Genomic DNA, 23,759 nt, shown 5'->3' on the forward strand with positions numbered 1-23,759 from the left:
TCAGGTGAGTTGCTTTCTTGTGAGTTGTATATCTTGGTCTGAAACAGCACCAGCAGCTTTTTCGTACATGTTTCTGTATATTTTTCCAAGACTCTCCTCCAAGATTGCTCTGTGAGGCTTCTCTTTGTACACAGCTGCAGGAGCAGACCAACATTCACCATTACCCAAGTGAACAGGAGTGTTCTGCTGCGCTGGAGAACTGTCAGAGGAAAGAAGATAAGAAACTATGATCAAATCTAGATGTGGAAGAGGAATCAGCGGCACAAAACCAGCAGAAATACCAATGTAGAGCTGCTAAGCACAGATTACCTTCCACAAACCAAAATAAAAACTGCACTGCAGCTACTTTTAAGAAATGGGAACCCCCCCATGTTATCATTCACACAAATCCTCCCCCACTTATCTGAGTACACTTTGAAATGCCCCCCAAACGGAATTAATTTTCAGAGAACCTGCAGTAATTCTGCTGTATTTTTGCAGGCTGTGTCACCAGCCAAGAGCAACACAGTAGGATTTTTGTGTCCTTTGAAGGTGAAATTGTAACCACAGGCAGCTATTTCAATATGAAGACAATCTATCAGGGGGATATTAAATTACTGTGGTTGCAGCTGTAAAGTGCTCTATCAGAAACATCTTGGATTAAGTTTTCGACCAAATACATTTTGATATAGTGGCAATCCAGGGTTCCTTCCCCACCCCATCTTCTGTGTCACTGTTTTAATACTAAACACAAATACAGGCTCATCTTTCAGTTGCTTTGAGAAATTATTTCCTAGATCTATGAAGTGAAATTTATACTCTGAAAATCATTACAAAACACTGCCAAGTCTGAATAGTTTATATCTAAACATCATGACTATTTGCTTCTTCTTGATGCTTTCAAAACAAAGGTTTGTGTCATATAATTAAATGAGCAATTTCCCTGTAATAAAGCATGAAATAAGAAGCTCAAAAATCATCAGAAAAAAATTACAGCCAAGGTGACATTTTTCACATCTGCTCAGAGATTTAGGCACTTAAGACACTTAAAAATTAGGACTGAGTTATCTCCAGCCTTTTGCAAATGTTTTCAGTCTGGGAAATGAAACTGGAAATATGAAGCTTTACAGTTTCTTATATACATGTCATTTATTAATGATAGTGTCTTCTGCGATCAAACCAGTACTTAAAACTTCATCCTCTAGTTAATGTCTGGCAACATGTGACAAAATTGAAAGAAACCCTATGTCAAATCCATGAATACATGTACCCAGCTGCATCAAAACACAAGGTTTTCACTTAGAGAGCAGAAAAGGGGAAGAAGAGGAAGATTAGGATCTGTTTTCTAAATTGACACCCCCAGCTTCCACTGTCCCATGGAAAACAAAGAAGGAACAGCTTTTGCTTTTAGATTTCTTACATTCAAATGTTAAGGTGATGCCAACCTACACCAAATAAAACAAGACCTCTTGTGTGGCTCCAATATTAAAAAGAGAGGAAGGCCACTTTCACACTTATTCAAAAGGCTCCATCATTTAAAGCCAGTCAATGGCATGGAGCAAATTTAAACCTGTTTATCATCCTGAGTTAACTGTGCTTCACAGTTTGGACACAAAGAAACCAGCCTACCAAACAAAATCAATGAGAAGTTATACAGGTTTGTGTCAAATGCAGACAAGTCAATACCCTGGGGACTCATCAACAACTGCAGTTCCACCTTCTCCTTCCTGCAGCTCGTGGTACCTCACTTCTGATGGAGAATTCTCAGCCCAACAAGCAGGCACAGCACTTGTAACTATACAACAAACAGCTCTGACACTCTTTTCCTTGGAATCCATTTCCAGCAGCAGCCTTGTGCATGCCTTTTCTTCTCCTAAAAGCTGAGTTTACCTAGAGACACTCAAAGTCCAACCACTTTAATTGCAATAAAGACTCAAAACCCAATAGTAACAAGTTCCTTATTCTGGTACTGACAAAGACTTATACAAGGACATAAGCTTAATTTTCCCTTCTCTTTCTGGAGGGGTGTGTGTTTGTATTTCCATTAGCCAGCCCTTGTGCATGAGATACCTGGACAAAGCTACAGCAAGTTAGGGAAGAGTCCCTCTCCTGTCTCAACTGGAAACCAGCTGACAACTTGAGCTAAGCAATCTGGGAATTACACTCACAAATCACATTAACAGCAGGATTTCTGCACGCAACTCCCTGCTCTGAAATACCTGTCATATGCTTTTGTTCCCTCATACATCTCCTTTAAGAGTCCCAGAAGTTCTTCTCTGAGTGAATCATATACTAAATATTTCACAAAACACAGACCTTTTCCTTGCTCCCAGTGGTTTTCAATCATCCATCTACTTTACTGCCAGCATTTGGTCGACAGTACCCTGTCCTTCCATGAACTCTGTCTCTGTCCTTGTATCCTGTTTATAGCACTGTGGCAAACACTCAGCAATCTGACTGTCCTCGAGTCCTTCATGGCTCACCCCCAGTGCTGCCAGCCTCTAAACCCAAGGAGCAGTCCTTTCCCAACCTGAGTGCCACATTTCATATCCCATCACTTCAGGGTTCTTGAGTATTAGGGTTTGTTTTTCATTTTTTTTCATGGTCTGCAGTTTCAGCATAAACCTCAAAGTCCCAAAGCTGCCTCAAAACAAAAACTTGCACTTCTCTCTCACAAACACATCCTACACAATTTAATTGCCCCAGCTGTGAGGACAAAGGATAAGGGAGCAGAAAGGCTACACAGAATACAGGAGGGAGCACAGGTACTGGAGACACAACTCCAGCAGCAACTTCACAACCATATGGAAATCAGAGTAATCCCTTGCACAGAAGTGATTACAAATCACAGGAATTAAAAAAAAAAAAAAAGCCAGCAAATCATAAATGAACTTTTTAGAGCTGACAAATTTCAAGTAGAAGTTAGTTATGGTACCCATATTAAAATACCCTCCTTTCAGGACAGTGGTGATTTGGGATGCCTTTGTTGGAAAACAGTATGTCACATACAATTACCAAAATAAACCCTTTTCTTTTCTAAGGGCAACACCTCTCAAATATAGCACCACAACTTCTCCCTTAATAGAAAGAAAACCAGAAAAGCCATAGAAGCCCAAAAAAGAGTTAGTATCTTTCCTCCAATAGGTACCCAAAACATTGTACAAAATACTGTGTGCATACACAAAGAACATCAATATTGCTAACTTCTACTACAGAAGTCATCAAAATCAATCCAATCAGTATCTTATAAGTAAATTATTCAAATTAAACCCTGGTCATGTATGTGAGGAGTACACAGAGTAATTAATCTACATAAACCAGGCTTTTAAGATCTCAGGTTTCCAAGACAGCTTCTGAAATATGGCATGCTGAATCACTAAACTATACCATAGAAATTTGCTGTAGTTTTTGGAAAACGTTTCTCTTTTCTAAATATCTATTTCTCAAAAAAAAAAAAAAAAAAAAAAGGGAACAAACAAAAAATCCAGCCTCAAACCATATTACTGAATAAATTTATTTCTGCACTCCTATAGTTTTAAGAAAAAAAATAACAAATTGATTATTTTAAAAGTGACATTTGCTCTCTGGTTGACAAATTTCAAAAACTTCTGCCCAAGAATAATTTTTATAGCCAGTCCAGTTCCAAACCCAGTGTTTTATGAAGACTATACTGGCACAGTGCCAAACAACATCAAAGGCCTAATTATATTTAACTGTATTTTGCTTTTAGGTGAGAAAGCTTGGTATGAGTAACACCTCCAGAAACCATTTCCCTGTGCAATATAGGACAAAGCTCAAAATGGGAGGAGAAATTTTTAGCTAAATGTAAAGGGCAATATTATGGATGTTTTGTCTTGGTCAGAGAAAAACTCCATACCTGCTCTGCAGCTCACTCATGGTTAAGGGCGCGTTATCTGAAGGTTCTCTTGTCTGAGGCACATCATCCTAAAAAACCCCAGAAATCAAATTCTCATTACCTTGGTTTCTGATTACAATGATCTCATTTCAAAAATACTTTCTTTCCATTTAGATGACTATTAAAGTGGTTACATTTCTTGGGGGAGAAAGGGACAAAGTGTAATGAGCCAAATGCCATTTATGAACACTTTTAATTAAGTTCAGTACAATTCAGCTAATAATTTTCAGGTAATAAACTGGAAAGAATTTCTAGACAGTGTAGATCTAGAGAACTAGGCAGATAGCAGAAGCTTCAATAATCCCCAACAATCACACTGGCAAAATGCTATGAAACCTACTGCTTACTGCTTTTGTGTTTCTTGCAGAAAAGGGGAAAAAGAACCCAAAACTTAGGATGTTATTAATTTCATGTGTTTTACCAAGTAGAAGCATTTCACATATCTGAATCCTTCAATTTCATATCCAAGGTTGCAGTACATGCTCACTGAACTTTAAAAAAATCTGATCCATTTAATGACCCTTCAGTCAGGTACTCTCAGATGCAGTTTGCCTTCCAAATGCTATCTAGACATTAATTAACCCAAATTTGCCCTCTTAAGGAAGAAAGGAACAAAACACCCATGTGGAGGGAGCCAGTTGCTCACCTGAGATGGGATGGTAGAAATTTCAGCACATACAATCATGTTCACTCTACTCTGAAGAGCAAAGACCCTACTTAAGGGCTGATATTAAGTGATGCTTTCAGCACAAGTCAATTGCTGTAAGGATTAGTAAACAAATCCATCTTTCATGCTATAGGAGAAATAATTGGAAAAAAGACTGCAGTAAAAATAATCACACTTGCTGGTAACACAGAACTGGGAGAAAAGACCATAAATATAGTGGTAGATGGCAATAAGATGCAGAGCAAGCTGAACAGCAGCATATGGATGAGGAAAAACCTGAGAGGATTTATACTGGTGAAATGCAAGGTAATAAGTGTGTTTGTAAACAGGAAAGCTCTCTTCCTTCAGCAGTCACAGACTACAAAGCACTGAAGAGGAAATGGGGTACAGTGGTAAATAGAACTCTGCAGCATTTGCCAGAGGCACATTATGTTCTGGAAAGCAAAAAAAAAGATGGAAACATTACGATACTGTCAGAATGTCACAGCAGAACGGTACAGTGGACACCCCAAGGAATCTGCAGCAGAGCTCCAGCCACCCTATTTTTGCAGAGCATTATGAAAATGAAATTTTGGGAGACACAGTTGGATGCTTCTGGGGATGGTTATTTAGCATTAGGCTCTCTGGAATGAAACAGAGTAAGAGATACTTCTTAACCTTTCAAAGTTTGAAGAGGATCTAGATTGGAGCCAGAATCTGCTCACCACATTGCCAGTGCACTTGTTTTACTATTCCCTCACTTTCAAGCTGACCTATTTACCTCAGCCATCCACTGTGCAACACCACAGCCTAGATATTGGGCCATGTGGGGAAGCACAACCAATCCTGGTGTATTTTACAGCACTCACTGCACAGAGAACAGGCTTTTTTTTCCTTTTTTTAATCGGGTCAGCTGCTGTGAGCACAGCTTTCACAAGCCAGCTCTACACAACTAGACAATACCACAAGACTTCTCAGTAGCATCCTTCCCTTCCTTTTGCTCACTGGAAGGAAATGGAGTGAGAAAAATGGTCCTTTGCCAGCATTGCTCTGACCAGATTGATAATTAAAGGTCCAATACCCTAATAGCTGGATTTTTTAGGGCAGAAACACAAGGTTTTCCAACAGAAGAGGGAGAAGTATCACCTCTGCTTATTAATCCCTGCGAGGATTCAGCAAGTGTTTGATCCTGGAAGTGACAAGGTGCAATGACAGAAAACCAACAGAAAGTCCCACAATTCAAGAACTCCATCACAATGTTTGCAGTCTTTTTGACTGCATGGAGAGACCATGTAACCAATCATCCAACTCTCCTTATCATAAATTCATGGTCTACTGTTCAAGGAAAGCAGTCAAGAACCACTGGAGATAGTTCAGGCTGTGCAAGCTTTCATTAAATGTAGGTGCTGGACTGCCAGGAAATCCAGTTTGTTATCTTAAGTTCATTGAAATATCAGGGAAGCATTTGATGTGATTTGTACCTATTCTGAGTGGCTGAAACACAGAAAAATGTTATGGGCATCTTCTGTTTGAGAGGCAGCAGCTCACAAAATCATAACATTCACATACAAAGGGAGGTACAGCATAAACTAGATCAAACAGTCTTAGTATGCAAGAGAAAAGCTTTTTTTGAGTTTAAAGAAATAACCACAACTAAGCTAAAAATGAAGATGGAACAGAAACAAGAAAATAACCAGATTAAGTGAGAATGAGGTGAGACAATGAGCTGCCCAACTTGGCTAAATTTGGGGACATAAATAAATAGATAAATAAATAAATGAATGAATAAATAAGGACTTCAGAGTGAACACAGATGCTCTGCAACCCATCTTGCAGGAGCAGATCAAGACAACAAGCAGCACTTCTGCCATGGGTTTCCTGTAGCCAGCGGAGTCCCCCCATCCCAGCCAGCACAGCAGTGCTGCCCCTGCTCTCGCTGTGGGGAATGCGATGGGGGGACATCAGGGCTTCCCACTTCCCACTGATACAGGGAACTACAGCCAAGAGGAAAGCTGGACAGCTGGGGACAGCAGCAACTTAAAACTGCACCAACATTCAAAAGCAGATTTCTGTCCACATTTCATTTTCTAAGAGAGAAACTGAAACAAAAAAAGCTGCCTTTCTCCACTTTGGGAGACTTATGTCTCTTCTAACCCATCCATAACATTTCTGAGTTAGACTGCCAGAGCTCCTAATCATTTTATATCATAATCATCATTATGATCATTATATCATAATCATCTCTCATCCTTACATCCTTTTTATCCTACCTTTCTTTTGCTTCACCTCACACTCAAGATTGTAAAGTCTCTGCAGATGAACAATCTTCTTTTTCAGTTGGTACAATGCTCTGGCGTTTTTTGAGGAACTGTGTTTCTCAAAATTATAATAGGAAAAATTTTTGTCTGTCTAAAACCACACCTCAAAATTTCATCAAGGGTAAAATATTCTGTTCCTGAGTGTAATCTCATTAGACAAAGAGCTCTGTTCACTGAAAGCCAGGTAATTAAGGGGAAAAAACCACACATCTGAAGAATAATATTAGCTCTAGAAACAGCTGGATACATGCAGCTGCTGATGTGCAGCTGCACAACATGTTAAGCCTTGGTGTTCCACACATCTGTAACATTTTTTGCTTAAACTGGCAGTGGAGAATCAGGATATAAAAAAACCCAAACCCCAGCATAATTGTCCTCAATAAGCCATGAGAGGGTGCCTGTACCACTTGCCCATAAAGGCTAAAGATAAGGAAGCTTCTGAAATCAGTGTGGAACAGCTGAGCTCACACACCAAATCCATATTTCTACAATCAAGGCTGTCTCAAAGGACAACATTATAATAAATCCAAGACTGTAGGGACGGTTCTCTTTTTCAGCCATTTTGGAGAAGAGAAAGGATTTAGTTTGCAGTCAAACTTACAAATATCAGGCGCTGTCTAGCACTGTGTGTCCTTAAAATATTTTTCACTCTTTTATGGATCTCATCTCCATTTGCTGGTGAAGGCCACCCAGTGCTAAATCTGCAAGAGGGAGAGGAAAAACAAAGTGAAGAAATATTTTCTTGAAAAGCTCATTGGTTCAGATTTCTTTTTTCTTTTCATTATGAAGCATGCATCACTTCCTTCTATTTGGAACACACACAATGTTTAGATTTGATTCTTTTTCTCCTCTAGAGTACAAGTAAAGAAGCATTTCAAAGCAGTGCATAAATAGTGTGCAGCCACAACACCAAAGAAGATGCAAAACACAGAAAATGCTGATGATTTTGTAACTTGAATAATGTTTCTGTAACGTTTGTGTGGCCCCTAAAAAATAGAAAAGCTGTACTATTCCCAGTGACCAGGTTTCAGCTGCCTCTCTTTAAAGGAAGTATTGCACACATGAAGTTCTTCTCCCTGGAATAAATCAAAAGGAAGGTAACCCCAATGAATCCAAATTGGAAAACACATGGAGTTAAAACCCTGCAAATTCAGTCTTTATTTCATAAGAGGAACTGCATTTTACTTTGGGGAGTTTTTTTTGGTATTAAAAACTAGGTAGCTTTCTTGGTATGAGTAACTTAAAACAAACAGCTACTTTTGGATTTTACCCTTTTACGTTTTGGCCCACATTTTTTTCCACTTTGCTAAAAAAAGCCCTCATCCTTCTCAGCAAGTTCAGAAGCTGGCAGAAATTTCATATCAATAGTTCTTCTCGGTCTCTTAAGGGAGGCAACTAAGATTTAAGAATGGGATTGTTTACATGACAACCACATGTCATAATATTAAAAAAAACATATTTTATTTTAAAGAGACATCAATAGAAGGAAAGAATAATTAAGGGAAAGATATGAAATGCTTCCTTATATAAGCTCATCACACTGGAAAGAAACAGAGCACCGAATCAAGACTGTGCATCTTCATTTCAATGTTTCCTAAGCCCTGAGAGCCTGACTTTGCACCAAGAAAATCAAAACTCATGATGTGGTATCATGCTAATGTGACCACGGGTCACTGGGCGAGCTGCAAGCTGGCAAACCAGGCACTGCAATCTGAGCTGCTGAACAGCAGCCAACAGCAGCACGGAGCTGCCATTCCCTGGCTGGATTAGGAGCACCAGGAACTCCGACATGCTTTGGTAGCTTCCCAAATTTGATGCAGTGGAGAAACAGCTCTGAATCCTGAGATTCCCCAGTTTGCTCTGTACAGTGACTGGGACTCCCAGCTCTTCTGCCCTCCTGTCTCCAGTTTATCACATTCCCTGCATTTTTATCCAGTCTAACACTCTCAAATCCCCAGTCTGATCATGTCTGGCTCAGTTCACCTTCACCAAACCTCCAGAAATCTCAACACAGCTGAAGAACTGCCCAGCTCCTTCCAAAAAGAACAAACCGAGTACACAGAGAAAGCTTCAGTACAAAACAAGCAGCCTGTCAATGTTAAAATTAATGGAAGCAGGATCCTGAAAATGGGAAGTGCCACATTACCTTGAAGGTTGCAGGCAGGGCATGGAGCTCTTTGCAATCTTTTGGATCATTCCTTTTTTTACCAGAGACAGAGATTGAAACATAACTAGAAAGTGACCAGTTCTCTGCTTTTGAGTAATCTTCTATTTTCTTTTATCTAAGCAACTTATTGGAACTCACTTATTGTTGCTTATATTTCCAAAATATCTCTCTTGGTTCTAAAAAGCTCCCGTATTTTCAGCCTATTTATGAGTTTCTTTAAATCAATTCATCTACTTGAGAATGCTTCTATTTTTCTTCAAGAAAGGGTGCCAAGAAATGACACAATATTGGAAGTATATAACATACAATCTGTAGGGGGATGTATTTCCATATTTCTAAAATGATTTTATCGTTGTTTTTCCTTGCATCATTACAAGCAGGAATTTTCACCAAGTTGGCTCTAACACTCATATTGCTATCCTGAGAATTTGACAATTAATTCCAAACCCAAGAGCATGTATGGCAAATTCATACTGCACAATACTAGAACCCAGCAATCTGCTGCACTAAAAGATCTCACATAACTTCTAATAGAAAGTAAAACAGTTTGTGAATTTTGTTAGGGGACAAAAGCATTGCCTTTAAAGAAACAGAAGTCTGAGTCCCTTAAGCAGGAAAGAATATTCATTTCCCTAATGCAGTCAAACCCCATTTGATGTCCTGCATTACAATGCATGTGCTCTATCACCACCTGTGTTTTGAAAAAAACACTTTCTTTTTTAAAAAGAAGAGAGGTAAGGGAAAGGGGCTACAATGGTACTATCATCTTATGGCTTCCCATCAGAATTTACAACATTTACTGATATGAAAGGACCTCTGAAATGCACGTTTAAAAATCTGCATCCTAGATGCAGTGAGTCATTTCCCATTTGACAAATAAAAGATAGAGCCATGAAGTCATGGCATTTTCTCTTTATTTTTACAGCAGCTGCTGTTCTTCCAACACTCAGGTTGCTTGCTCTGAGAAGCTGGAATAGATTGCCTTTGGGAAATAAATTTTATGAAATTCATATGTAAGATTTCAGATCATTGTTATTAATCGTAAATTTACAAATATCCTTGGAGATAAATGTATTTACTTTTGGGGAAAAAAAGAAAACCCAGCTTGCTATTGTACTCAGTTAGAAAATACATGGCTATGTCTGCAAGAAGAAGATTTAAGTACTTAATTCGAGAACTATTAAATTCTTTCTCCAGGTGATTTTATGGATCAATCCACTAGTGTGCGCTGTGGTATAACAAATGTTAGCCACTCACACAGGCCCCAAACTTTATTTACCAGAAAAAAACCCCAAAAAAACCGCTTAAGTGTGATTAAAAATGGTATCAGCTTCTTTTTAATTAGCTCTTCTAGTATTTTTATTGTCTAATTTTAGCAACAACTATAGAGTCTAACCAACGTTTAAAGAATAATGTTAATATTTACCAACTGAAACGCAAACTAAAATAAAATCATGCCTGAAACACAAACTAAAATAAAATCATGCCTGAAATGTAACAACTATAATCTGAGATGAAACCTTTTTATGATATCCTAACTCTCCAATTGGAAACACTTTATAAAACAGGCTTTATAGCACAGCTTCTTGGAGTATAAATAAAGGGATTCCATTTGCCCGAAATCACCAATAACAACTCTTTAAAATGACCAGCTACTTATTTATGTGATTAAGGTGTCACTATCATATTGCAGTGTTCAAAGGAAAGTCATTTCATTTCAATGACTGTTTGTCCTGATAAACGAAATAAACTCCTACAGCTGTATTCTTTGTCATACTTTCAATTTTCCCTGTGACTTGCAAACATGCTGCAGTTACATCAGTTTAAATTGTTTATTGATTCCAATAGATTGTATAAACACTTTGGAAATATAGCTCAGTGACCTAGAAAAAGCCAGATCAATCAGAGAACTTTTCAAGATTAATTTCAAAGATGTTGTGTTGAGTCTGATCAAAGAAACAGAACCATTTTCCCTTGTAATGTGACTAAAAGGCATTTATTTTCTTTTATGAGATAAGGACTTTTTTTAAGGTCATACAGACAACATCTACCTTGGTGAAAAAAAAAAAAAAGGAAGCCAAACAGACAGTGTAGATTTTGTGCTAAAGATTATTTTCATGTATAATTTTATCCACTAGGATGAAATACTCCATTAGAAATGCAAACAGGATACATCTACCCATGTACTCTACTCAAACAGCAGCTTGCAAACTTGAGAGCTGTAATAAATAGGAATTTTTAAATGTCAGACAATCCAATCATCCACTTGCACATAGCAAAAACATTAATATCACATTGGAGCCGGAGATATTAATACAGTTCAAATCAGCAGCATTAATGCCAGAGCCTTGTGCAGAATAGTTGCAGTGGCTCTCGTGACCCCTTCCCCCAGAATGGCACCTCCCTGCTTTGGGAACAATTCCATGCATGTGGCCTCCACCAGAATTCATCAGCTTCAAAGACACAGACCTCATGCTGAGCAAAACCACATACAAGGACAAACTATCAGAGGAGAGAAATCAATGAAGGCCTGTAGTACCAGATTCAAAACTGCAGAGAACGCTACTATAATTGGGGGGAAGAGGGAGTAAGAACACTTAAAGCTGAGTATAACCTGAAAAAACCACAGTCTGCAAGAACTCATACGTGGAAGAGGAGGGAGTCTCAACAAAACCAAAAATATTTAACTCTGAAATAAAAAAAACCACCTGACATATTTTATATCTAGGCAGGTATTTATTCAGCATTCATGGCAGGGAAGGAAGCTGCTTTATTCTCATTTAAAAGGACATGAAGTGGTAATTCAGTAGGACAGACTGAGCTTGCAGGGCATACTGGTCTGTAAGGAGGCACAATAGAAAAGCTGGGCTACACTTCAGGGTTTTCCTGGTCTATTTAATCAAGGACACAGTTTTGGTTTGCTTTTTCTTAGAGTGACCGATGGCTGTGATGCAGCTCTGAAGTGTTTTAGAGGCTCTGTTTGTACATAGCAGCCTGAATTGTAATGAAGTTATACCAACACAAACCCCCTACATTCTCACAATGCTGGAAGTGGAGGAGGGTGGCTGCTTTCACAGTGGCACGATACTACTACGAAGGAGAAACAACTACACACAGACAGGGCCTTAAATCAACGCACAGAAGCCTAAATATTTGGAAGCAGAAGCTGACAGCTTAGCTGTGTACCAACGTGCTCTCCCTCTTCAGCAGGAAATGAAAAAAAGGTAAAATTTCTCATGTTTTCTATGTAGCTTCTCTTACTTCCAAAAGCCCTGTTTACACTGGGGCCTTGAAGCACTTGTGACACATTCAGTGCTGAGTTCTTAAATTAGTAAATGCTTTTTTCTCCCCTCCTTTTCATAACCAGCCCTTAAAACTGTGGCAATATACATCATGTGAAAAGTGAAACTTAATGGCAGACAGCTTCCGAAATTTCAATGAAAGTCAATACTCCAGCTGAGCAGTTGCTCCCAAAAGGTCGAAGTCATTGTGGTACTAAATCATTAGCATGTCACAAATTGGCTGCACCTCCTTATGCTCTTTGGAAGCTTTTCCATTACCTTCTATCTTCTTTGAATTTATTAATTTATACACAAAATGGCTCTGACAGCAATCAATTTCAAATTTACTTACTGCTGCAGCAAAATCAACCAATGAAGATGACAAATGGTACAGATGTTGGTCAAAAATATGAAACAAGGCTTAGGTATTGCTCACTTTTGCAGAATGTAGTATGAAATAACTGATTTTCAAGTGCTGATTCCAGAAGTTAATATTTAAAGGATACAAAATAAGTAAACTTTCCCAAGAGGTGAGAGTGGTAAACCCAAAACCTTCCTACCAAAGTAAATTCCAAAACTCAGAAATAATGACTTTTAAATGGTTAGAAATAGACAAGAAACCTAGGTGCAGCCTCTCCTGAGAGCAAGCTTTTTTCCTAAGAAGTCTGCAGTATTTTTCAGTGTACTACTTTGTAATAGAAGTTCTCAAAATTTAAAACATACCCTCTCACAGAAGCAAACCCTGTCTCAGGATGCAAGCCAGTCTCTAAAGCACCAGGTGAACCACCTGCTTCTGTGTTCTGCTGTGCAATAAAAATAACCCCCAAGAACCTGGGATGACAGTTTTCAAGATCAGTGAAACCAAAAATTCTGGGTAACTGGTGTTTTCAAGGACTTCACATAGGCTCCAGTATTTCATTAATATATATTAGTAACTATCATTATATCTATCATTACCAATATCTAACTTCATGCTGTTATTTCCCTAGCACTTGGAAAAAGAGAATATAAAAAGATGGTAGTAAAACAACAGAGGAGTATTACAGAAGGGCATCTGATCCAGACTCTTAACCTCTGCCTCACTTCAAAGAGAACTTAGGTTTTTGTTAAATTTTATGGCAGGTAAGATCATGTATCAGCAGCATAACCAGGAGAACATGAAAAAAGGCATCGAACTGCACTTCAATCTGGAAACAAAAGCAGAAGCATGCTATTTCCAGAGTAGGAAAAAGAATCCTTTGATCACAAATGCACGAGAAGTAGCTCTGCCTCTCACACAACAGAAACAGTCAAATACTCCCATGATTGTTGTAGTCTCTCGAGGAAAGGATTTTTCTTGTGCCAGCACACAGCTCTGTTCAAAGGACTTCTTGACCTTATGGAATCCATATCACTATTTCTCCTTTTCTTTCTGACAAGTACTTTGCTGCAGGTTTCAGTGTTGCAAGGAAGGCTTAGCTTGTAAGTCCCCAAGAAAAACACCATCTTCTAGGAGTGCATGAGGATGTCTATGCACCATGAAAGCAAGGTCTGGACTCCAATTTTGCTTTCCTGAAGCAGCACTGAAAGAACAGAGTGCGAATGCTCTTTCCCAAAGCATCCAGGATGCTCCTCTCTGCACAAAAGGCCACTGATCTCTGCACAACCAACCAAACAACTGCCTTGGCACACTGTGGGGCACACACCATGGGCAGGAACTCAAGGGTCTGTATGTGCCACTGGCCTGCACAGGAGCTCCAGTCAAACCTCACAGAATCACGAATAGTGAGGGATGAGAGGGACCTCTGGAGGGTTGTATGGCCACATCACTCCGCTGAGTGTCAGCTTCCAGCATCAGCAGATGCTTTCCTTACACGATGTGCATAATGAAAATGTAAAAAGAAAGTATGAAAAATCAATATTCAAAACTTGGCTGTCTTGTTCAATAGTAAATCTATTTACAGTTCTGCTTCTGACTGAAATCCCAGAGGAAAGGGGAAGAGGATTGATTTGTGGTGTCTCTATCAGGCTCAAAGAAAGGGACTGAAAACTGCCAGGAAGGATACAAAAGGGCTCAGAGGACCTTGCACAAGACCCCAATTTCTGTCTCACTGAAAAGTATTGCAGTGGCTTAACAAGTACACAGCAGGGCTCTGGGAAGTACTCCCAAGAAGGCAGACAGTCACTTCACACTACTTTAAAAAAAAAAGAAAGGGAAAAGAGGGAACTAAAGGTCGAGGTAGGGAGTCAAGTTTCGTATTGACTGTGAGTTGACTAGCATTAAAAATAGTAGCCTGGATATGCTATGCAATTTGTCTTTGTACTTCAAAATAAAATTGAGGAAATAAACACCAAATGCTGTGAGACAAGACTCCATATTCTTGCAATTACACTAACACTGCTATACTTTCAGTGCACTGATTTCCTCTGTATTTCTATGATCTGAACAGCAGCGTTTGCATGCGTTTCCAAACATTGACCTCTAAACCATGTTTGTCATTCCAAGTATAACTCTGAGTACACAATCAGCTAAAACCATTGTTATCTCAGCAGCATGAAACAGAGATCAATTTTTTTTTTAGACTATGCCCTTTATTTCTCATTTTGAATTTCTTTTCCAATGACAGAAGTAAATGGTTACATATTTTACATAAAGAGATGTTACAGCTCTGAAGAGCTGAGAAGATTTGCTTTAATAAGAAGAAAAAACATAATTTCACAAGATCAGAAATCTCTTCTGGAGAGAGGCTCATAAGAGAAAAAGCAAGAACATTCAGACAAGTTCAAGATTAACTGGCAGACGACTGAATTACCATGCATGTAACAGCAGCTCACAACATAAAGACCTTCCTGCTATCAATAGAAGGCACCCCCATCAGCTTTAAATAAAATGTGTATATAATGTAGCCCCAACCCCTCCAAAAGGAGTCCGGCTGAAAGAAGGATAAAAAAGTTACCATGACAATATCTCTTCCCCAGATACGGGTAACTAATGCACAAACATTGTCACAGGAGAGTGGGGAGGCAGACAAGATTACAAAGAAACCTCCTTCAAACCCCAGATACATCCTAATCTCTGTATAACACTTCTCAAGACACACTATTACACAGAACAACTAACAAACAAGTTTTCAAGCAGAGGAAGATGTTAAAACAACAACTTGAACTTTGTGAGTATTAAAAATTCAGTCCCCACCTGCCATCTGTCATTTTTCTTTTTAAAGAAAAAAACGGAGACAGTTTTTCTATTTTGGAAACAAGCATTAGGCTGTGTGTAGGCTGTGAAATGCAACCTGCAAGCATGGACTAACTTGGTGCCAATGGTAACAGAGTGTGAACTGGTCACTAAAACGTATCTTCAGCATTCAGGATGGGTCATCAGTTTAATCCTTTGTTTCTCCCAGTTATTTTATGTATTGGCTTACTCAGGCCTAGCTTTGCATACAGTCTTCCTGTTCCCAGAAAGGCAACCAGTAACTTACTACTTGAATGTACAAGAGAAGCACAAGAACACGTTCTATTCAGCAGGAAGTAGGGAATACTCTCCTCGAAGGACTGGAGGGCTTCAGCATGAAACCATCTCTTGCTTTTTGACATTTCTTCCATCCCACCCCCAAATGACACTGAAGGTTGCTCAAAATATTAATCCAGGGACTGAAATCCACTGAATTAAGGGATATTTGAAACTGTTCCCTACCCAGTCCTACTGGGGTCAGTGAAGATAACTAAGAAAAATACTTGAAAAATAGCAATTAATATACACACAATTGCTGCAGAGGTCCATACTTCAGCTCAAAAAATCAAAACCAAAATCTTGGGATGTCAACGAAGTGAAAAGATTGGAAAAAAACACACTGAGTAGATTAAAGCTAGCCCAAGCATGTCAGTCACACATCTGAGTACAGCACAGCCACAAGTATGTGCTCAAAAACACCAGTCTGAAGTCAGAAGGAAAAAAGGTTTCCCAGTACCTACTGTAAAGCTTACTTGACATGTATCTGTATTTATATCCCTGAGATTCCGATCACCTCTGAAACAGTGGTGATTCATTTAAGTGATGATTTATTTATTCTGTTTCAGATGGACATTGGCAGCCTAAAATCTGGGGTGTCATCATTTCAGAGATTTTCATTGCCATGTTATTAGGATTGCAATCATCAAGCAGAGAGGTGATGGCAAACACAGCAAATAGAAAAGTCAAACAACAACACAGCTCTTGCAGGAAGATTTTTCAGTCTTTTCAGGCCTCACACCTCCAAACATGCAAACTACAGTCATGCAGGCACTGTTATCATCTGCTCATGTTCCTAATTCCACAGTGCAATGAACAAGACCAGGGCATTACCTTTCCCTAAGAGAAGATCGATTCAGCACAGAAGTCAGAGAAGGCTCCTGAACTGCTGGAGGTGCTGGATGCTCCAATGAAGCAGCAGAATGGGACTCTCTGTTGGGTGGATCTGAGCTCACATCCTCCTTGGAAGCAGCAGAACTGCCCAAGCCTCTTCCACGGGTAGATTTGGCCTGAAAAATACCCCACCAAACTAAAATTTATTATGAATATCAAGATGTACAATTTTCATGTTTTTATTTCTCAAACCGAAAGGCTTAAGGTTGTACATTCATTCAGGAATATCTGTCTGCTGGGGAAAGAACAAGGACCCTTATTTCATACAAAAATCCATGGTCTAAAATAAATCAACAAGTCTCAGAGGAATCTGTTGGTAACTAACACACCATCTTACGTGAAACTCTAACAGCCCTTTTATCAACTTTTCTCAGTGCACAACTTAAAGGCTTAGTCAGGAATCTCACAGATTCAGAATAATGCCTGAGAGTCTAAACAACCCATGGAACAATCCAGAGATGGCACAATGTAATAAACTCACGTGGTACACAGAACTACAGTCCTCGCCAATAAAAGTTTGGGGTCTGATGAAAGTGTGCTTAACATATATAACAAAGTTTATACTTAAAATTCCCTTTCTTTCCACCTCCCACTTATCATCAGTTCTCCCAGCCATTAGGAAATTGGAGAGGGCACACATAATTAAATGCCTAAACCCACAATTTTTACAGTACTTCACGAATGCTGGCAGAAAACAACTAAATGAGGATGTAAAGAATAAAACCCAGAAGAACCCTGACATTAATCTTCAGATTCTTTCAATACACAAAGAACCTAAAATCTGAAAAAGAAAGGACGTGAAATACCACAGCAGTGGCTTGCCAGTTGTACCAGTGCTACCTTTGCACACAATTCCAGAAAGAAGGATGCTCTCAGAATAACTGGTAAGGCAAATGCAAGCTGCCTTTAAAGGCTCCTCTATGGCCTTGCTGCGAAGCCTTAATGCCAAGGAAAAGCAAGTTTTGTATTTGCAGCCAACTTTACAAAGTACTGTTTCCTTTTACTGTTTGTAGATAACCTGCCAGCAGGCCTTAACTAGGCTAGATCAGATTTAAAATGTCCTTTTTCTTGCTTTTGATACTACTGTAGATAAAGTTTCAAAAATACCTATGCAAGACAATCCAAGAAGGACTGTCTTCCCAAGAACCAGTGTGTAAGCAATAACACTTTGAAGTACTCACTTCAGCTTTCTTGGGTCTGTAGCTGGCAAGAGGAGAAGGATCTGGAGAAAGAAAAAAGGTCCATGACAGAAGAAATCAAAAAAAGACATTTGCATTTCCTAAATTCTATTAAATCTTTTACAAAACATCCTATCTCTCTTCACAAACAAAACTAAAGCAATTTATTATTATTATACATTGTCTCCTCAGAATATTTCAGGAAATCACCTTCTTTAGCTGAAAGCCATGACCTCACATTGAACAGAATACAATGCTTGAAATAATGAATCAGTGTGGGCACCCTCTTCTCACAGACAGAAGTGGCACATTTTGTTACACTATTCATTGCTTAAATCAGTATCAAAACAAGCTCTGCCATTCCCAAAAATTCCCACGTACATTGCTCTACCTTACTAATCCTCTCTGAACAACCATCATTTCCCTACAACCATCTCTCCCTCCTCCTATCACCTCTGCATTCCTTCCCTCACCACTCACTGACCCACAGACAAGAAGTCCAGGGAAACAAACATCTTAGGGCTGTACTGGTTTAGGATTTTTCACAGTGTCAATATGCATCCCTGAGGGACTGACATTAAATTTTCCTTCTTGGTCTGTTCTACCAGTTTGTACTGAACAGCCCTCACACTGTGACCCAGGAAAATCAAAAAAGGACTAAACTCTATGTATTAAGATTTCTAATCCTAGGAATCTGTTCTTTTCAGAAGTTACAGTAAAGCCTCAAGACACAGGCAGGTGACCAAAGAATCCTCTGGATATTAATACTGAGGTAGGTTTTGGTCTCCGAACTACTGGCCAGAAATCATCAGCTCCTTTTGTAAGTGTGCAATGCTATCAGATGATCTGGTCTGTTACATTATCCAGCTATCACAGATTGGCAACTCTGCTCCCAAAGGGGATGTGAAACCTTTAAAATCCAGCACCCAGTGCAACGACAAAGAACAAATGTAAAATAACATGTTCATAATGATTTGCTGTACAGCAAATTATAATTAGTGAGGAAATGAAATAAAAATGAGGCAGAGCATACATAAACAAATACTGATGAGACTCATTAAAATCCTCATATTGTCAGACATATGCAATAAAATTAAGTTTGAGGGCACTTCCCTAAATTTCTGGTCCCACAGTTTTTATTAAACTCTCACTTACTGATACCAAAGGCTGCTGAAGCAGATATTGGAGCATATCCTGGATGCTCATTAATAATGGTAAGTCACTGATCCACTACTCACAAATACTGCTGAAATAAACATTATTCATCTGTGAAGAAACAGAGTCCTTGAATTTCAAAATAATCAATACTCCAAGCCTGATCAACACACCTACAAACCATGGTGCAGATTTGCTCCACCATCCAGGTCAACAAAAAAAGTGGAGTGAAGCAGAGCACTCGTCTGGGCTTTGGAATTCTCTCCTCCTATTTTCATATTATGTAGAACTATGTTCCAAGCTTCATGAGGTAAAGGGCTATTCAAGGGCACCCTTTGGAGCAGTAATTTATTCAGTATTCTTCCTTTCCCTAGGAAGAACTAACAGCTTGTTCTCCATCATAGACTGACATTCTCATAATAAATAAAAAACCAAATAATAATAAAAAGCCCCAAATAAAACAACTTACTGAAGAAATCAAAAGCATGAATGAGATATGTAGTAGAAAATACTGACCAGAGGGTGTCTTGGTCCAGGCTTCTGCTGTGCTTTCTTGTGGGGAACACCAGGTATGAAGTTTAGCACCAGGACTTGGTTGTCCAACCTGAAGCACAAATACTGTTAAAATGCTCAGTATGAGATGTATCAATTCCTGTTTTTTCTGGTTTTCTTCATAAGATCACAACTAGTACTTTCTGAAATATTTTATTTTATTTAAGTACTATTTTAGACTATTTTCATAACACTTGGCTCATGTACATTATTAGCAATACTGTGCATAAACAAAAACAGTGTTAAAAAGGTCTAAAAAACTCTGAATATCCCAATGTTGAAAGAAAGAGAAAATACAGATAGTTTCTCCTTCATCTGTAATGTCTACAGTCTTTTTAAACAATTGTTGGTGTCTCATACTTGTTCTAAACAGATCTCACCAAGAGAGATCTGAATCTCTTCCTAATTAAAAAGTTACATATAATATAATCCAATTTTAATCTTCATGTCACACAAAATCTCCAGGCCAAAAGAGTTCTCAGTAGCAAAGATGCCCTAAAAAGAGCATTCTCAATCTAGAAAGGCCATGACAGTCAGGATACGCTGAATTAAGAGACAAGCTTTTTCCTTTTTTTTGTACAAACATAACCAAGCATTGAAAATCAATAATCAGTGTTAATGATGCTATAATTAAACTGTGAACTTCACCTATAGATCAAAAACCGGAAAAATTGAATAAAAGGAGTTAAAAGAAAAATATTTGAGAGAAACAGTTGATTGATGAATGATTATTGACCTATTAAGGCCATTTTGAATTTCTAAAAGGTAGCTATATGTAGACTAAAACTTGGAAAAGAATTCTAAACTTTGAAAATATATTATTAATTAATTAGTATCAATACTAAGCAAAAAGATAAGGTAGAAGCAAACTATTTAACCACTAGATTATCTAACTGGTTGTCGTAAGTGCCCAGAATTGTAGCCCCATCATAATGTCACAGCACAGAATATGAACAATCCCATTTCTGCCCCTACCAATTCAAAGTGATTTTCTAAAAACAGAGGATTGTTGCAATAAGAAGAAAAATTAAGAGGGGGGAAAAAGAATATGAGTATATGGTCCTCCAAATGGCTGGGAAATGTAGCCCCTTCATTTTAAAAGACTTATACACAATTTCTGTAAGTAAGTACCTGATTTCAGGACCATTTTTCATGTATGGCAAAAAGTCCTTATGCTATGAACTCTAAGTCAAAGTGTTTGAGATGTAGCTCTGAGCAAAGGAAGTGTTCCAAAGATCACAGGATGCCAACATAAAAAAAAGTTGAAAGAGAGGAAGTGCAAGTGTTCATAATGTGACTAGACACTCTGTCTTTAAAGTCTTATTCAGGAATTTTTAATACTAATATCAATTACTTCCAAGCTGAATTTATACACCTATTATCCTGTCTAGCGTGCTGGAAGAAAAGAAATGGGGCCTCAGAGAATTTAACCACGATATTCATGATAGAATTTGATCTTTGTCTGTTACTAAAGCGGATAAAAGAAATTTTATTTTAGTTAATTTTACATTTAAATCACTCTGTGACAGACCGCTAAGGAGAGAAAAATTATTCATCTAAACTAAGAGCTGAATGAATTTTTGGAGCGCTATTTAGTGAAAGAACAATATTTGAATGGAGCTTAAGCTGGAAGTACCTTGGAGCAAATACAAACCCGTCTGATTACAAAGGGAGGTTTGTCAGTGTCTCTCCTGAACTCGTGAGGCCCGAGGTTCAGATGGGCCAGTCTCTGCCTGGCCTCCTCGGAGAGCTCGCACATGCGGCGCTTGGTGTACGGGGACGGGGAGCGCGACTTGGAGGCAATCGTGGGCTGCTCGTAGCTCTTCATTGCCGAGCTCTGCCTGCCCTTCTCAGATGGAGGAGGGTTTTTCTTTGGTAGCTTTGAGTGCATCTTTCCTTTTGGGGTTGAATGATGCACCCAATTCGTATCAGCCTAAAGTGAAGAAGAGAAATCATCTGATTTGACAGCGTGTACGATAAAGATCGCTGAACATAATGCAAACAAGGAATTAATAATTTTAACAGGAAAGAGATGCCATGGCAGCTGAAGTTCCCCTCACAAAACTATAATCAAACAGCAATTTAAAAAACAACGTGTTTACCATTTTCTCTGAAACCAAAAGAAGGTTAAACACCCAGTACTACACATTAGATGTCAAGTGTCTGATACTTACTCAATTAGCTTTCTCACACAGTTAGTGGAGACAGTAAAAATGAAACTGAATTTTGTCACAAGTTGCTTTAATACAAACTTTACCTGAATTAGATATACACAGATTTGAAGCATATTTTTATCTGTTTAAGCTTTTATTTTAAAATTCTTACCCTTTAATATAAAAGATATAAATTACAATAGGAGCCTATTTAATAGTTTGAATTATATGCATTTAGAGTTGCCTAAAGCTTCAAAAGAAGTGCAATTACATTCTCGAAAATTTGTATTTTCTTGGATCATGGTGAATTTACTAGTTCTTTAAAAAGTTATAACCAAGAAGTAGTGTTTAGTCGAGAAAAATAATACTCTTCCTGTCAGAAATTCTTACTCAAGCTGGAGCTAGTTGACATTAGCCCTAAATCTGAATGTTGCATGTACTCCTTCGGTTCAGAGGAACGGAGAAATAAAATGTCCAGCTTGCCTTGAAGCCTTTCCCTCTATACCCAGCCACTGGATGGGTGAGGCTGTGGCTGTGTGTTTGTTTTGCTTTGACTTGAACTTGGCAGCACACAGAATACTCCTACCACTCCTCTGAACTCCCACTTGTGCAGCTGATAGTGGGACACGGCATGGACTTGGCGCAACACAAAGCCAGGCCTAATTCTCTAAGACTAATCTCAGCTTCATCAGAAGCAGGCGGTGCTGCTTCTGGCTTAGACCAGTTGTGAAACTGGACCTTCACTGTAACACAAGCAAATCTGAGATGCCATTCATAGATACTTTCAGGAGCAGCTTAAATTTTAAATCAAATCGCCCTTATTCAAGTCACCTTCACTGAAGCCACTTTTCTGACAATGACAATTTTCACTGATTTTTAATTCTTCCTCTCTCTCGATGTATTTCATTTGCTAAATTTGGAAGAAGTTTCTCACCGAAGTCATTAGCAATGCCACCAACAGGTCAAGGTCACCTAAGTGTCTTTGCACACAAGCCTTCCTGACAACAATTCCATTTTAATGATGCTGCACCATTTTTCAATAGTACAGCAAAAAAGGGAGGACATAAGAGTAACTCTACATGACAGCTTGTGCCAGAAATCCAAACCAAAATTCCAATCTGTGAGACCAGAGAAGAGTGCTACTTCACCTTTAACTGTACTCATAGCCAAAGCAGCATTTCCAGATTAATGTAGGTGACAGCCCTTTCAACAAAAATCTGCATTTCCATTACTGTCAATGATACAGTTATGGAAACAATTAAAATTAATTGGTTTGGTTTAATAGTGTACCTTCTCTAATTTCACCTAGTTTTCACTGTCCTTAATTTTAAGTGTCAGCAACAAATGGTGAGAAGCCATCTTTCCATGTACAAATACACCAGGAACTGACACTTCAGCTGATCACAGAACACAGCAGTTGATAATTGTTTCAGATTCAAGGAACTCTCAGCATCTACTGTCACGCACCAAACCTACTCCTTACTCATACTTGATTAAAAATTTAATCAAGTTGTCAAGCACCCATGATACCTGCTTTAACCACAACAAAAGAATGAGAAAAGTTTGAAGTGAGCAGCACATGCAAAAATTGGAAGCAAGGCTATCAATATTAAATCTAGAAATTAAACTGCAAACAATTAAATTGTGCTAACCTGTATGTGACTCCTTCCAGAGCTTAACAGACTGTCTGAAATAAGGGAGATTGTAGAAAATCTCAATTTTGGTGCAATTCCCTAGAAGAGAGACAATAATTGAACATCCAACTCAAGATAAAGGGTATCAAAGAGGTAAATGTCACCTAATGTAACAAACCATTCCTAATTTTCAGCCATTTCCTTTGTTAATTTCAGCCTTTAATAAAGATAATTAGAAAAGACAGAACAGCAATGGTAAATGTCAAGATGCTAACATTTGCATTTCTGACAATTCAATTACAGATGATTACACTGCTTTTGTACAACAATTAAGGTCTGACTTTTATTTTAATACCTTTTTTTTTGTCAAAAGCACTTTTAAAGATTTTTCATGCC

General features: G+C 38.5%; 1 protein-coding gene across 1 annotated transcript in view; it reads right to left on the minus strand.

The window, feature by feature from the left end:
- The window catches only part of SPATA6 (spermatogenesis associated 6), a gene marked incomplete at its 3' end in the record, with an annotated part of 36,155 nt that continues 12,396 nt past the window's right edge, over positions 1 to 23,759 (minus strand). Inside the window, exons 6-13 of the mRNA XM_082287397.1 lie at positions 23,382 to 23,462; positions 21,231 to 21,509; positions 19,541 to 19,628; positions 17,873 to 17,913; positions 16,632 to 16,807; positions 7,461 to 7,560; positions 3,857 to 3,924; positions 1 to 199 (exon numbers count right to left, since the gene is read on the minus strand). Coding sequence (XP_082143523.1) covers positions 1 to 199; positions 3,857 to 3,924; positions 7,461 to 7,560; positions 16,632 to 16,807; positions 17,873 to 17,913; positions 19,541 to 19,628; positions 21,231 to 21,509; positions 23,382 to 23,462 — 1,032 coding nt within the window. The remainder of the gene's footprint in view (positions 200 to 3,856; positions 3,925 to 7,460; positions 7,561 to 16,631; positions 16,808 to 17,872; positions 17,914 to 19,540; positions 19,629 to 21,230; positions 21,510 to 23,381; positions 23,463 to 23,759) is intronic.

Source organism: Coloeus monedula (assembly GCF_965178545.1).
Source record: "Coloeus monedula genome assembly, chromosome: 9".
Classification (NCBI taxonomy): domain Eukaryota; kingdom Metazoa; phylum Chordata; class Aves; order Passeriformes; family Corvidae; genus Coloeus; species Coloeus monedula.